Genomic DNA, 13,180 nt, shown 5'->3' on the forward strand with positions numbered 1-13,180 from the left:
TTGAAGTTCCGCGAGCCTTATTCTACCTGTTGATGTAGGTCCATCATCTGGTCAATAGAGGGCAGTGTGTTCACACACTTTTGTGGTCATTGTGTGGACAATGATATGTTATATTTTCAGGGCAGACTTGTTTTACTGTTTGTGCAGATGTGATTCCATGGCCCTTGCAATAAGAGCAACTAAATAAGTGTCTTGATGGGAGGGGTTGACCTACAACAGTGGCCGACTAAGGTTGTGCGGAGATTGTGCTGGCAGGAAGATGCTGTATGTGCTCTGGTGTTTGTTAACTGGTCCTTAACCCAGATGTAAAACTGCTTGCAGCTCTGTCCCACTGACAAGACCATGGAGTTCCACCGAGACTTCCGCATCCGTCACTACGCAGGCGATGTCACGTGAGTTTCCATCCCATGAACCAGTGGTCATTTGCATACAAGCTTAACATTAATGTAGCACACCGTAGGAAATTCCGAATCCACCCCACATAGCTGTTACACTGTTACACAACCATAACTAGCATAGCCTGAATGACACATAGGCGTCACATTAAAGTAGCACACCCTATAAGCCTTACACTACGCAAGAGGTCATGTCTGTCTCATGTACCCTTCGGCTCCAAAACTGGTCCCTCTCACCCAATACAACTGGTCACTCTCTCAGTTACCCAACTTCACTACCCTGAGATTTCAGAGTTCTTGCGGAAGCTTTTGCTCAGCGAGAGACTCTGGCAAAGAGTAATGATGCACGTAACTTTTGCCCCTTGCATCGCGGGGAACCAAACATATCTGTGTATCTGATATAGGCGGGCCAGAGGCGAGCTAAACAGATGACAGACGTAGTGTTATCCAATTGTGTCGAAGTCCAGAATCAGTCAGTTAACATTGATCGTATAGTGTCATCCAATTGCGTGCAGTGAGATTTTCAAATGAATGCTTGGTGTTGCCCCTCGAGTTGGGCCATTACGTTATTCGTGGCCAGACCCTTAATCTTTCAGATTGGGTCTGGTCCTCCAGGCTACAACTTTACCATAATATAACTTAAAAGCTGGCCACTCTCTCACTGGCCTTACATCAGCGTAGCTTGGGTCAGTGTTTCATTAGGCTCATTAGCATCCTCAACATTGTTCTCTGTCCTATGGGCTTAACATGAACATAGACTACCACAACTAGTCATCTTCATAAAGACATAACATGAGCATATCCCTATAATGCATCACCATAATCTCCTAACGTGCAAAGATAGACTGACCATCAGTGAAATTCACCTGGCACAACTGGTCACCTATCTCCCAAGGCCCTGAAATACATGGCGTTTCTGAAACTCATCTTGCATCCACGTACCTTGTGCCCTCTGTTGCATTGATAGGCACTTCTGTACTGATGACCCGCACACTCTTGATCCTTGAGGGGCCCACGAGTCTGACAGGCTTGGTCTAGTTTCATTTTAAATGGATCACAAGCAGCCCTCTTCGAGTGGGTTTTGGATGTGCATCACTGCCGGGTGACATTTTTGTCAGCGGCGCTAATGAAACAACTTGACCCGTGCCGAGCGGATGCAGTCTGACCCAAAGCGCGGCGCGTTCCACTTGACTTCTCCCTTATGGCTGGAGAGATGAATGTGTCAGAACCACGGTGTGTGTGTCTGTGTCTGTGTGTGTGTGTGTGTGTGTGTGTGTCTGTGTGTGTGTGTGGGGGGGTGCCTCCTCCCGGCAGCCTCCCAGAAAAGGGGCTCAGGAGGAGTCAGGGCCAGGGTCACTCAAGTGAGCCACCCCCATCGCTCATGCGGAAGGAAGGCTGTGGTCTGTGTTAGCCAGAGAGATGGGGATGGGGGGTGTGGGGGGGGCGAATAGGGGCCAAGCACCGAGCAGCACAGCAGCACACCTCTAAAAATAGAAGATGGATGATTGGAGGATCTTACCTGTACATTCTCTCACACACGGTATTTATAAAGTGCTGTCTCTCGAACCAGGTCCTGACTGGGGCTAACTTTAGAATGGACCTGGCCTGGTTTTGGCTGAGATCTGGCCCCGACCCGACTCGTCTCTGGGCCAGATCCAGCCTGGACCAGAACCAAATCCGCTCCAGAACCCAAATTCCATCTGACCCTGATCCTCCCCTAAGTTAGCAGCTATTTTTGTAATCTGTTTTTAAATAATCATTTTTATAAAAATTATTTTGTTTATTTTATACAAAAGTGACAAATACGGCACATTACAAACTTTAAGCACACACTATGTACCAACCCTCTTTATGTGTACAACATACTACATATGCATGCATACATACTACATAACTACTACAGTACAAACTTTAGGCACATACTATGTACCAACCCTCTTTATTCATGACACTGTACTACCTGCATTCAGGGCTAACTTTCTTCAAGCTTGTTGTTGCTGTCAAGGTAGAAGGTCTGTGCTGTTGTGTTTCTTTGGCTCAGAGTGTATGATTTAGGCCAACATGCGCACGCGCACACACACACACACACACACACACACACACACACACACACACACACACACACACACACAGTTTTGCTGTTGTGTTTCTTATGCTCTGAGTGTATGATTTAGGCCAATATGCTCACACACACACTGAGTAATTAGGTCAGGTAAAAATCCCACAGTCCCCGCGGCCTTCCTCTCTAAATAACACACACACACACACACACACAGACCCACACACATATATACACATGCACACACATATATACACATGCACACACACACACACACACAGGGTGATTTTTTTGAAGAAGTTCACCGACAACCTCACTTTTTAAGTTTTATTTGGGTGGCCGGAGGTGTGTGTGCGTGCGTGTGTGTGTGTGTGTGACAGGATAATGACGGACATTTGTCTCTGTCAGTGAGAGCTCCATCACTCTCTCCCACTCTCACCGGGCACGGCTTAGCTGTCACAAACATCACACATTCACACATACACACACATACAAGCACAAACACACTCTCACACACACACACACACACACACACACACACACACACACACACACACACACACACACACACATTTTCCAAAGCCCCCGGTGCCTGTGCGGATGAGGTGATGAGACAGAGACAGGGGATGGAGGATGTAGGCGGGGGCAGCTTGCATCTTTTCTCCTAAATATAACTTGGCCCTGGACACTCACCCATCACTGCCCCCATCCTCCTTCTGCTCAACCCCCCCCCCCCCCACCCCCCAACCCTCACACACACACACACACACACATACACACACACACACACACACACACACACACACACACATACACACACATGCTTCCGCTCCTGCCCCCTAGAAAAGGCTCTGACCTACTTCATTCACTTTCTTTCTGTATGTCCTATTCTCCTGACCTGTCTGTCTGTCTGTCTGTCTGTATCTGCATCTGTCTGTATCTGTGTGTCTGTCTGTATCTATCTGTCTGTCTGCCTGTCTGTGTGTCTATCCGTCTTTATGTCTACAGTACGTATCTATGCATGTGTCTCTGTCTGTTTGTTTCTACTTACCGGTCTGTCTTGTCTTTTTTCATCTCTCGCATGTTTCATTATCCATTCATACATTCATTCATTCATACTGCGTGGTCTCTTCAGCCAACCCTGCTGTGAGTAATTCCGCCTGTGTTGGTATAAACAGGATTTCTCCCTCCTGTCATCACACCCATCACCCATCAGTCATCATCACTTCACACCACCCCACCTCCTGCTCATTAGACTTCCTCATCCCTCCTCAGGCCTGTCGGCTGCTGCTGGTCCTGATGCTGCGGTTGCCGTGGTGCCGCTCACCTCGCATCCCCTCTGCATCTCGCACAGTAGGAGTCCTCTCGGCTCACTTCACTTCTCTGTCTCTCTCTCTCTCTCTCTCTCTCTCTCTCTCTCACCATCTCTCTCTCTCTCTCTCATTCCCTTGAATGCCCTTTCTATATTTTTAACAGAGCTCAGTTCCTACTATTTTTGTTGTTTTTTTTTTTTGTTCGTTCACGCTCATGTTCTCTCTTGCTGTCCCTAATTTGCTCTTTCTCCCTCACTTCCTCGTCCTCCTCTCACGCCTTTTCCTCATTTGGCCCCCTCCACCCCCCCTACCATCTCGGTAAAGTTGCTCTCCAGTCCCTTGCGAACGGTAGGAAGGAGCACATCTGTTGTGCATAAAGTCAGGCCTTCTGTTCGAGCCCAGGGCACACATGGAAAACGAGATAGAGAGAGAGAGAGAGAGAGAGAGAGAGAGACAGAGAAAGACAGAGAGGGGCGGAATGTTCTCGGAGAGAGACGTGCAAAGGTAGGAACAGACAGTCGGGCTAAATTAATAAAACGACAGAATAAATAGACTGAGATGAATCAGTGGTGTAATTCATTCTGACAAACAAAAAGACTCACTAACGACCCTTTAAGGACACCACTCATCTTTGTATGTGCTTTTCAGTAGGTACTTCAGTCCTGTTCCAGTATGTAATATGTATTTACTATACGTATATAGGTCCTCTTCATTACATACCTGTATGTGTTTAACATATGCAGGTCTTTTTCAGTACATGTGTTTATCGGTAGCATGTGTAGGTCCTGCTCAATACATACAATGTGTGTTCAGCATATGCATGTTTGTGGTGGCCTGTGGTTGGCATCGGGGTGCTGTACATCTGGCCTAGTGTGCCATCTCACCGGGCCCTGGCATGATCTGGGCATCGGCTGTTCTGTCCTGGGTCAGAGTGGGACGATGTGTACCTCGTCCCAAGTCTCTCCGCGGCACTTACATAATCAAGTCACGTTGTCTGATCAGCAAGCTCATTTTTTTGTCAAGGACTTTTTTTTCTTTCTCTGTCTCTCTCTCTCTCTCTCTCCCTCTCTTTTTTTATTTTTTCTGCTCTTTTTCTGCCTTTTTCTGTCTTTCAACATAAAAATTAGAACAGAGAGGATTGGGCACAGCAATTGATCTTGGCCCTGGTTAGATGTGTGGTTAGATGTGATGCGACTAACCCCCTTAGGGGTGTTTTGTGGGCGCACACACTGCTTTGTGTGTGTGTGTGTGTGTGTGTGTGTGTGTGTGGCGGCATGTTACATAAACAGTGATATCCAGACTGACTTTTAAAACAAAACTGCTGTCATTTGGCTTTGTGCTAAAATGAGCCATTCTCAGGGCTGCTAACTGACTATACTGTCTGTATTTAATCCAGTGTTTCTCAAACTTTTTTTCTGGGTACCCACTTTTTTAAAATGACAGACTATCACGACCCAACTCGTGACTGTGGTAGTTAACAAACTAATTTTAATCTTAAGAGTTTTTTTAAATGGGGAGTTGCTTGATCCATCCATCACTCCATCAGTTCATCAATCTATCCACCCATTCATTTATTCATTAGTTGACACATATTCATCTCATAATCAATGAATAAAGACCATTGTACACTTAGTAATTCAGGTGAGTTGCACTTACCTTTCCTGAAGAACAAGTGTGTTTAATCATGTACAGTGATTTGACATGTAATCATGATGTACTCATGGGAGTCTCTCTCTCTCTCTCTCTCTCTCTCTCTCTCTTTTCACTCACTCTCTCCTCCTCTTTGCCTTTCTCATTCTCTCTGTGTGAACTGTAGTTATTCTGTCGAAGGGTTTCTGGACAAGAACAAAGATCCACTCTTCCAAGATTTCAAGAGGCTCATGTACAACAGGTACCTCCAGACACCATCACAGCATCACACCCTGATCAGCTTTCTTCTTTTCTCTTCTCTATCATGTATCACTCTTCATTTCCCATATCTACTAACTCTTCTATCTCTATAGACCCTTTCAACAATAAAAACAAAAACAATGCTTGAACGTTCTATTTGGGCCCCAATCTACTTCCTCTGCATTAAGATAACATATGGAATGTTAAAAAGGAAGTCTTGTGGGGCCAACTATGATGCTGATAATGGAACTCTCTTGAAAGGGTCCATATGTCTGTCTGTCTGTCTGTCTGTTTATCTATTTTGTCTCACCTGTTTGTCATATTTGCCCTCCATTGCTCCATCTGTGTGTGTGTGTGTGTGTGTGTGTGTGTGTGTGTGTGTGTGTGTGTGTGTGTGTGTGTGTGTGTGTGTGTGTGTGTGTGTGTGTGTGTGTGTGTGTGTGTGTGTGTGTGTGTGTCAGTTCTGATCCCGTCCTGAAAGACATGTGGCCAGACGGTCAGCTCGGCATCACAGAGGTAACCAAGCGACCCCTGACGGCCGCCACCCTCTTTAAGAACTCCATCATCGCCTTGGTGGACAAGCTCGCCTGCAAGGTCAGACACGCACCCACACTACGACACACTCTCTCTCTCTCTCTCTCTCTCTCTCGCTCTCTCTAACAAACACACACACTCACACACACACTCCTGCCATAGCGTATTAATCGTGAATGAAAGCTGGCGTCAGATTACGTCTCATTCAGGTTTTACCCTACTTTCATGGCTGCTTTTATTTATTTATTTATTTGTTGTTGACTCCTCATTGTTTATTTTTGTCCCCCATGTCTATGTCTAATGTCAGGCTGTCTGATGAAGTAGAACTGGATGCTTGTTGCTTGGCAACGACTTTGACAAGTCCTTTTTCAACATTTCTTTTCTTGGATGTTTTATCCTTTTTTGACACCCGTCTTGAAATGAGGCTAGTGACCCAGTTAGTTACAAAAATATTCAATCTCGCAACGCAGTCTTAATCTGCAGACAAATCCCACAGTTCCTTTGTCAGAGGTATCCCAGTTAAGACTCGCACAGATATATAAATACACACAACTGGTTTGATGTGTCAAATTAGCAGAAATAATCCTCTCACGTAGTTGCAGATTAAGTGCTTTACTGTTATGAAGTGACTGACTGACTGGGTGACTGGTTGAGTAGAGCGTGCACTCCTGAATGCCATGCTGTGGATCCCGCATTAGGCCAGAGGATAAGGGTATGGTTGGGGGTTCCTAAGCTGTATGTCAGCTATGCCCACTGAAATGTGACACATCCCTCTGCTGCTATTCCAAGCCAGGGCATTAGTCAGAGATGCTGTGTTTGAATAGACCTATTTATGAATGAGATGCATGTGTGTGTGTGTGTATGTGTGTGTATGTATGTGTGTGTATGTGTGTATGACGGAGCTGTTGATTGTCTGTACATGTCTATTGTGTATTTTTGTTTGTCTGTGAAAATGCGTTTTAAGTTTAATTTTTGTGTTTGTGCTATTGTGTTGTTTGTGTGTGTGTGTGTGAGCATATGTGTGCGTGTGTGTGTGCATGTGTGCATATACTGTAAAGGTAAAGGTGAAGGGGATCTAGTTTTTAGGTCACGCTGAGGGACTGGCTGCTCTCACACTGGGTCCAGTGGGGCCTCCTACTCTGAATCGGACACTCTTCATCATCTTCCTCTTCCTCACTCATCTTCTTCCTCTTCATCATCCTCATCATCACCCTTTCTTCCTCATAGCCTTCCTATGAGATGCTAGTGGAAGCTACACGCTATGCTCTCTGTGTCAGCGTATTCTTGTTGCTTGTTGCTGTTCTTGCTCAAGACACTGTGTGTGTGTGTGTGTTTGTGTGTGTGTGTGTGTGTGTGTGTGTGTGTGTGTGTGTGTGTACATGCATATCTGTCGAATTGAGCATCAGTGTCCTTCTGTGTGTGACCTTGTGTGTGTGTGTAAACGGATGTTGATGAAGGGCATAGAGGGTGTGTGTGTGTGTGTGTGTGTGTGTGTGTGTGTCTCTCTCTCTCTGTGTGCGTCTCTCTGTCTCTGTGTGCCAGTATGTGTGCCTCTGTTTAGAGCATGCTGTTCCTTACTTTGCTTCAATCCCTTGCTGCATGCCACGTGATGATAGGCAGACAGTACATAGGTGTGTGTGAGTGTGTGTGTGTGCGTCTGTGTGTCTGTGTAATTATGATTGGAGAAGGGTTTTGTTTGTGTCAGAGATTAGAGTTGTTAAAATCTCCATAGATGAATGTGTGCAAGTGCAGTGCCAGTGCTGGTGCCCTGCGTAAAGATGCGTTCCCAGTTAAGTGGAGTAAGTAAAGTTAGATCTGCTACGTGGTGGAGATTGAAATGACCCAAAAAGTTTAATCCTTACATGTAACATGGTGTTGGTGCATTTTGACATTGTAAACGTTCTCGAGGAAGAGTGAAACACAGTTTGCAGTTAAATCAACTATTTATTGGCTAATTTTGGGTGCCCCCTCTGTCCTTTGGTGCCCTACGCACAGTGTGTGATGCGCGTGGTGGGAGTGGCAGCACTGTGCGTGTGTGTGTGTGTGTGTGTGTGTGTGTGTGTGTGTGTGTGTGTGTGTGTGTGTGTGCATGCATGCGCGCCACTGCAATAGTCCTCACACGTGTCTTTGTGTGTGAGCCTGGCACTTTTGGGACTCGAAAGGCCAGAAGTCTTTTAGAGGAAAAAAAGAGAGAAGCGTTAGGACAGAGTGCACCATCTGACTGAAAAGCTAACAGCAGCTATTGATCCATTTGTCACAGAGAAGCGAGATGCCTGGAAACATCGAATCCTCTGTGATGAAGCCTGATTCTAAACTCACTTTCTGCCCTTAACAACATCCACCAGTGTCATGGCAATTAAGTTAGCTCTATCCTTTTGGTCGATTTATTTCAACAGAACATATCTAACTATTTGTTTGTCTGCATGGAAGCAGTCAATGATATATCAGCCTTAAAAATGAACTGGATAACACTCCCATAGTCACAGTAAAAGATGCAAGATCACACAGTTTTGAAATTCCTGCTGGCTAGATGGTTACTACTTTGTGACAGAGCATCAGCCTTGGTTAGCGTGTGTGTGTGTGCGCGCATGTGTGTGTCATGTGTTGTGTGTGTGTGTGTATGTGTGTTTCTGTGTCTGTGTCTGTGTGTGTGTGTGTGTGTGTGTGTCCATGCTGAGACAGCAGTATGTCTATCGTGCTTGATGTCCGTCGATGCTTTGGGCTGTATACAGTCATTAGCCTCAGCAGCATCATTGAGTCTGTCTCTGGGGAACACAGGTCTCACAGAAAGATGCTCTGATCGGAGAGAGTGTGTGTCATTCAGAGGGAAGAAGGCTTATTAATACAGCACATAAACAGAGTGCACCAACTGCACATTTGACCTTTTAAGTACTTCCAAAAGTGCCTACTTTAGGAAAGTTATTTTAGCTTGTCAAAGTGGGACACATTTTCTTTTTTAAAATCATTAGATCATTAGTATTGTATACCATATCAGTTATGACACAAGGAATGGCAAGACTTTAGTGGGAAACATATACAGACATTAAGTAGATCTCCTTAAAACATGGAAACTGCGCCTGCTCTGTTTTCTCCCAGTGATTGTGAGTCTGTCTGTGTGATTTGGTCGTTTACTGTTCCCTGTGTGTGGTCGTAACACTGTTCCCTGAGCTCTGTCATATTTTAAGTTTCATATACAGAACTTAGTGAAAAAGTTGAAATTGAAGCTAGGTTTTTTCTTTAGGAACAAATCTTGTTTTACTTTTTCTGCCAGAAAAAGGCTAGTCGATGCCACATTTCTTCCTATTATTGATTATGGTGATGTGTTGTACATGAATGCCCCATCAACGTGTCTTCAGATGTTGGATGCTGTGTATCATGGAGGTTTAAGGTTCATTTCAAATTGCAGACCCCTCACTCATCACTGTACACAGTCCACAGTGAAGTTGCCCTCTCTGTCAAATCGCTGACTTACCTCTATATCTTCATATATAAGGGCATTATAGGCAGGCTTCCATGTTACATATCTGAATTTCTTTCTTTTACACAGAGTACTTATGGCTTAAGGTCTCAGAACACTATTTTATTGAATGTACCTCAAGCCCGGACAGAGTTGTTCAAGAAGGCTTTCATGTTTGCTGCACCTTCTGCTTGGAATGAACTACAGAACACACTCAAACTACAGTGTCTAATTTCCTTAAATGATTTTAAAGGTGTTGTTAAAGCCATAGAACATGAGTCCATCCAGTACAATTTTTTTAATTAATGCCACTTTTATTTAATCTGGAATGCACTTGAGTTGTCTTTTCCTCTTTTGTGTTTGTTTTGTGATGTGTAACTATTTGTTCTGCTATCTTGGCCAGGTCTCTCTTGAAAAAGAGATTTTATATCTCAATGAGACTAACCTGGTTAAATAAAGGTTATAATAATAATAATAATAATAATAATATTGCTAGTAGATTTGTCTCACATAACATTTGCTGAAGAAACATACATGTAAGAGATAAAGTATAGAATGCCGGTCATTATTGGGAAAACTAGATGTACCACAGAGCGGTACAAAATATGACCGCCACCCAGTCCAGCACATTTTTTCCACAAAAATAAATCACGCTGAAAGGCCTATATGATTCTAACTGTCTCACTAAATTGCATTATCCACACTCAATTCTCACTGGTATCTGCTAGACAACAAGTACCAAAACATGATTAGTTCATAGATTTCACATGTAAAATTCATTTTATACAACCCCACCCCCATCTTGCCTGTTCATAATTCTGAGAAATTCTTGAATTGTGTGCATGTGTGCGTGTACAAGTTTATGTTTATGTGTGTGGGTGTGTGTGTGTGTGTGTACAGTATGTGCGTGCTTGTGTGTTTGCCTGCGTATGTGTGTTTGTGCATGTGCATGCATGCGTACTGTACATATGTCTACTGTGTGAGTATGTGTCATACCTATGATTACTGTAAATGTATGTGTGTGCGTGTGTATCTGTTTATGCACATGTGTGCACATGGAATGGGTTAACATGACCCCTGGAGGCAAACATACGGAAAAAATTGGTCATCCTAGGCCCTACGGTTCTCAAGATATTTACAGAAAACTGTGTCTGCCCTACCCTCCTTTCGGGGGGTCCAGTACAGCGGGGGGGCTACAGATCAAAACGAAAACCGATGGTTCCATGCTATCCATGTGGGGTTACATGCCCACCAAGTTTCGTGTACCCCGGTCTTTCAGTGTCCCGGGAATCCTTGTTGGTGTACGGTCACTAAATGTACACATAAATTATTTTATTGTAAGGCCCCCCATGAACGAAAGTTCACAAAACTTGGCATGCATTCGGAGGGTGTCATAATGATCCTACACTTTCAATTTCGTGCAGTTTTGACCATGTCAGCCAGAGATATTGTGGTGAAAACACCTAATTTTTTGCTTTTTAATTTTTAACTAGGTGGCACTATACATGAAATAAGTGGTAATGGGATGGGTTGACATGCCCCCTTAAGACCAGCATACAAAAAAAAGGTGGACCTCCTAGGCCCTACGGTTCTCGAGATATTCACAGAAAACTGTCTCCGGCCACCTACAGGCCAGTTGGTGTATAGTAACATAAATGAATTTATTGTGTGGCCCCCCATGAACGGAATTCGACGAAACTTGGTGTGCATTCAGAGGGTGTCATAATGATCCTACACTTCCAATTGTGTGCAGTTTTGACTATGTTAGGTCACAGATACCTGCGATTACAACACCTCATTTTTACTTTTTTGTGTTTAACTAGGTGGCGCTATACATGAAATGAGTGGTTATGGAATGGGTTGACATGGCCCCTTGAGATCAACATACAAAAAAAAAAACGGTCCTCCTAAACCTTACGGTTCTCGAGATATTCACAGAAAACTGTGTCTGCTCTACCCTTCTTTCGGGGGGTGCAGTCCAGCGGGGGGGCTACAGATCAAAACGAAAAACAATGGTTCCATGCTATCCATATGGGGTTACATGCCCACCAAGTTTCGTGTACCCCGGTCTTTCAGTGTCCCGGGAATCCTTGACGGAAATTTGGACATGCGAAGAAAAAAAAAAGAAATCTGACTAAACCTATATGACCGCCGCTTCGCTGCACGGCGGTCATAATAAGTCCCGACAGGACGAACCGGACCCCGATGCGCCAGCATAGGGGTCTTGTGGGCACTCGGACCCGTACATGGTGCCCCCGGCAGTGCACATACTGGTATCACTTGTTCCATTGCAGTTCTGTAGCTGATTTACCATAATATATCCCATCATCCTCTGGGCCTGTCCCCTGTCCCTTCAGGAGCCCTACTACGTGCGCTGCGTCAAGCCCAATGAGATGAAGTCAGCAGTGCTGTTTGACGACGCCCGCTGCCAACACCAGGTGGCATACCTGGGCCTGCTAGAGAATGTGAGGGTGCGGAGGGCAGGCTTCGCCTATCGACAGCCCTACGCCCGCTTCCTACAGAGGTAAGTCAAGGGTTACTGTAATGCTACATTGCTAATGTCCAGCTCTGACTGCCACATCGACTGCCACATCGTGATCAGTCTTTGGTCAGAGAGAAGCCTTACCGTGCTATTATCTCCCATCACTGAGTCCTAGTGTAAAAACAACCACTCAACTTCCTATAGTAGTGGTATGGTTAGCCGTCACTCAAATTGGTAATTGGATGTATACTGTACCCGATTTTCTGCAAGCCTTCTCTTGTGTGTGTGTGTGTGTGTGTGTGTGTGTGTGTGTGTCTCAGGTATAAGATGACGTGTGAGTACACGTGGCCCAACCACCTGATGGCGACGGACCGTGAGGCGGTGGAGGCCATCGTGACGCAGCACGGTTTCGAGGGAGATGTGGCGTATGGACACACCAAGCTGTTTGTGCGCACGCCACGCTCTCTCTACACACTGGAGCAGGAGAGGGCAGCACTCATCCCCATCCTCGTGCTCTTCCTACAGAAGGTTAGGACCTCACACACACACACACACATACATACACACACACACACTCTCTCACACACACACACACACACACACACACACACACACACACAGGAGAAGCAGCACTCATCCCTAACCTCGTGCTTTTCCTTACACACGCACACACACACACTCACACACACACACACAAACTGGAGCAGGAGAGGGAAGAACTCTTCGCCATCCTTGTGCTTTTCCCACAGAAGGTTTCCCGCAGAAGGTCTCTCTCTCTCTCACACACACACACACACACACACACACACACACACACACACACACACACACCCCTCGCTTCACTCAGTGACCCTCTCTGAATGACTGATGATGTATATTTTTAAAAAAACCTGTATGTCTGTCACCTTTTTGCCAATTTGTACATCTTTCACACATCCTCACAGACACACACACACACACACACACACACACACACACACACACACACACACACACACACACACACACACCTCTTCCCTCCCTCTCTCCTACTTTCATTCCATCTCTGTC

The 13,180-nt window shown here is 45.2% G+C and overlaps 1 protein-coding gene across 6 annotated transcripts in view; it reads left to right on the plus strand.

Annotated features, from left to right (window-relative positions):
• The window catches only part of myo1g (myosin IG), a 64,026-nt gene that overhangs the window by 16,874 nt on the left and 33,972 nt on the right, over positions 1-13,180 (plus strand). For all 6 annotated transcript variants that reach the window (XM_042076275.1, XM_042076269.1, XM_042076271.1 and 3 more), the window contains 5 exons: positions 322-392; positions 5,584-5,658; positions 6,119-6,251; positions 12,006-12,172; positions 12,451-12,658. In XM_042076275.1, coding sequence (XP_041932209.1) covers positions 322-392; positions 5,584-5,658; positions 6,119-6,251; positions 12,006-12,172; positions 12,451-12,658 — 654 coding nt within the window. The remainder of the gene's footprint in view (positions 1-321; positions 393-5,583; positions 5,659-6,118; positions 6,252-12,005; positions 12,173-12,450; positions 12,659-13,180) is intronic.

Source organism: Alosa sapidissima, chromosome 21, assembly GCF_018492685.1.
Source record: "Alosa sapidissima isolate fAloSap1 chromosome 21, fAloSap1.pri, whole genome shotgun sequence".
Lineage (NCBI taxonomy): Eukaryota > Metazoa > Chordata > Actinopteri > Clupeiformes > Clupeidae > Alosa > Alosa sapidissima.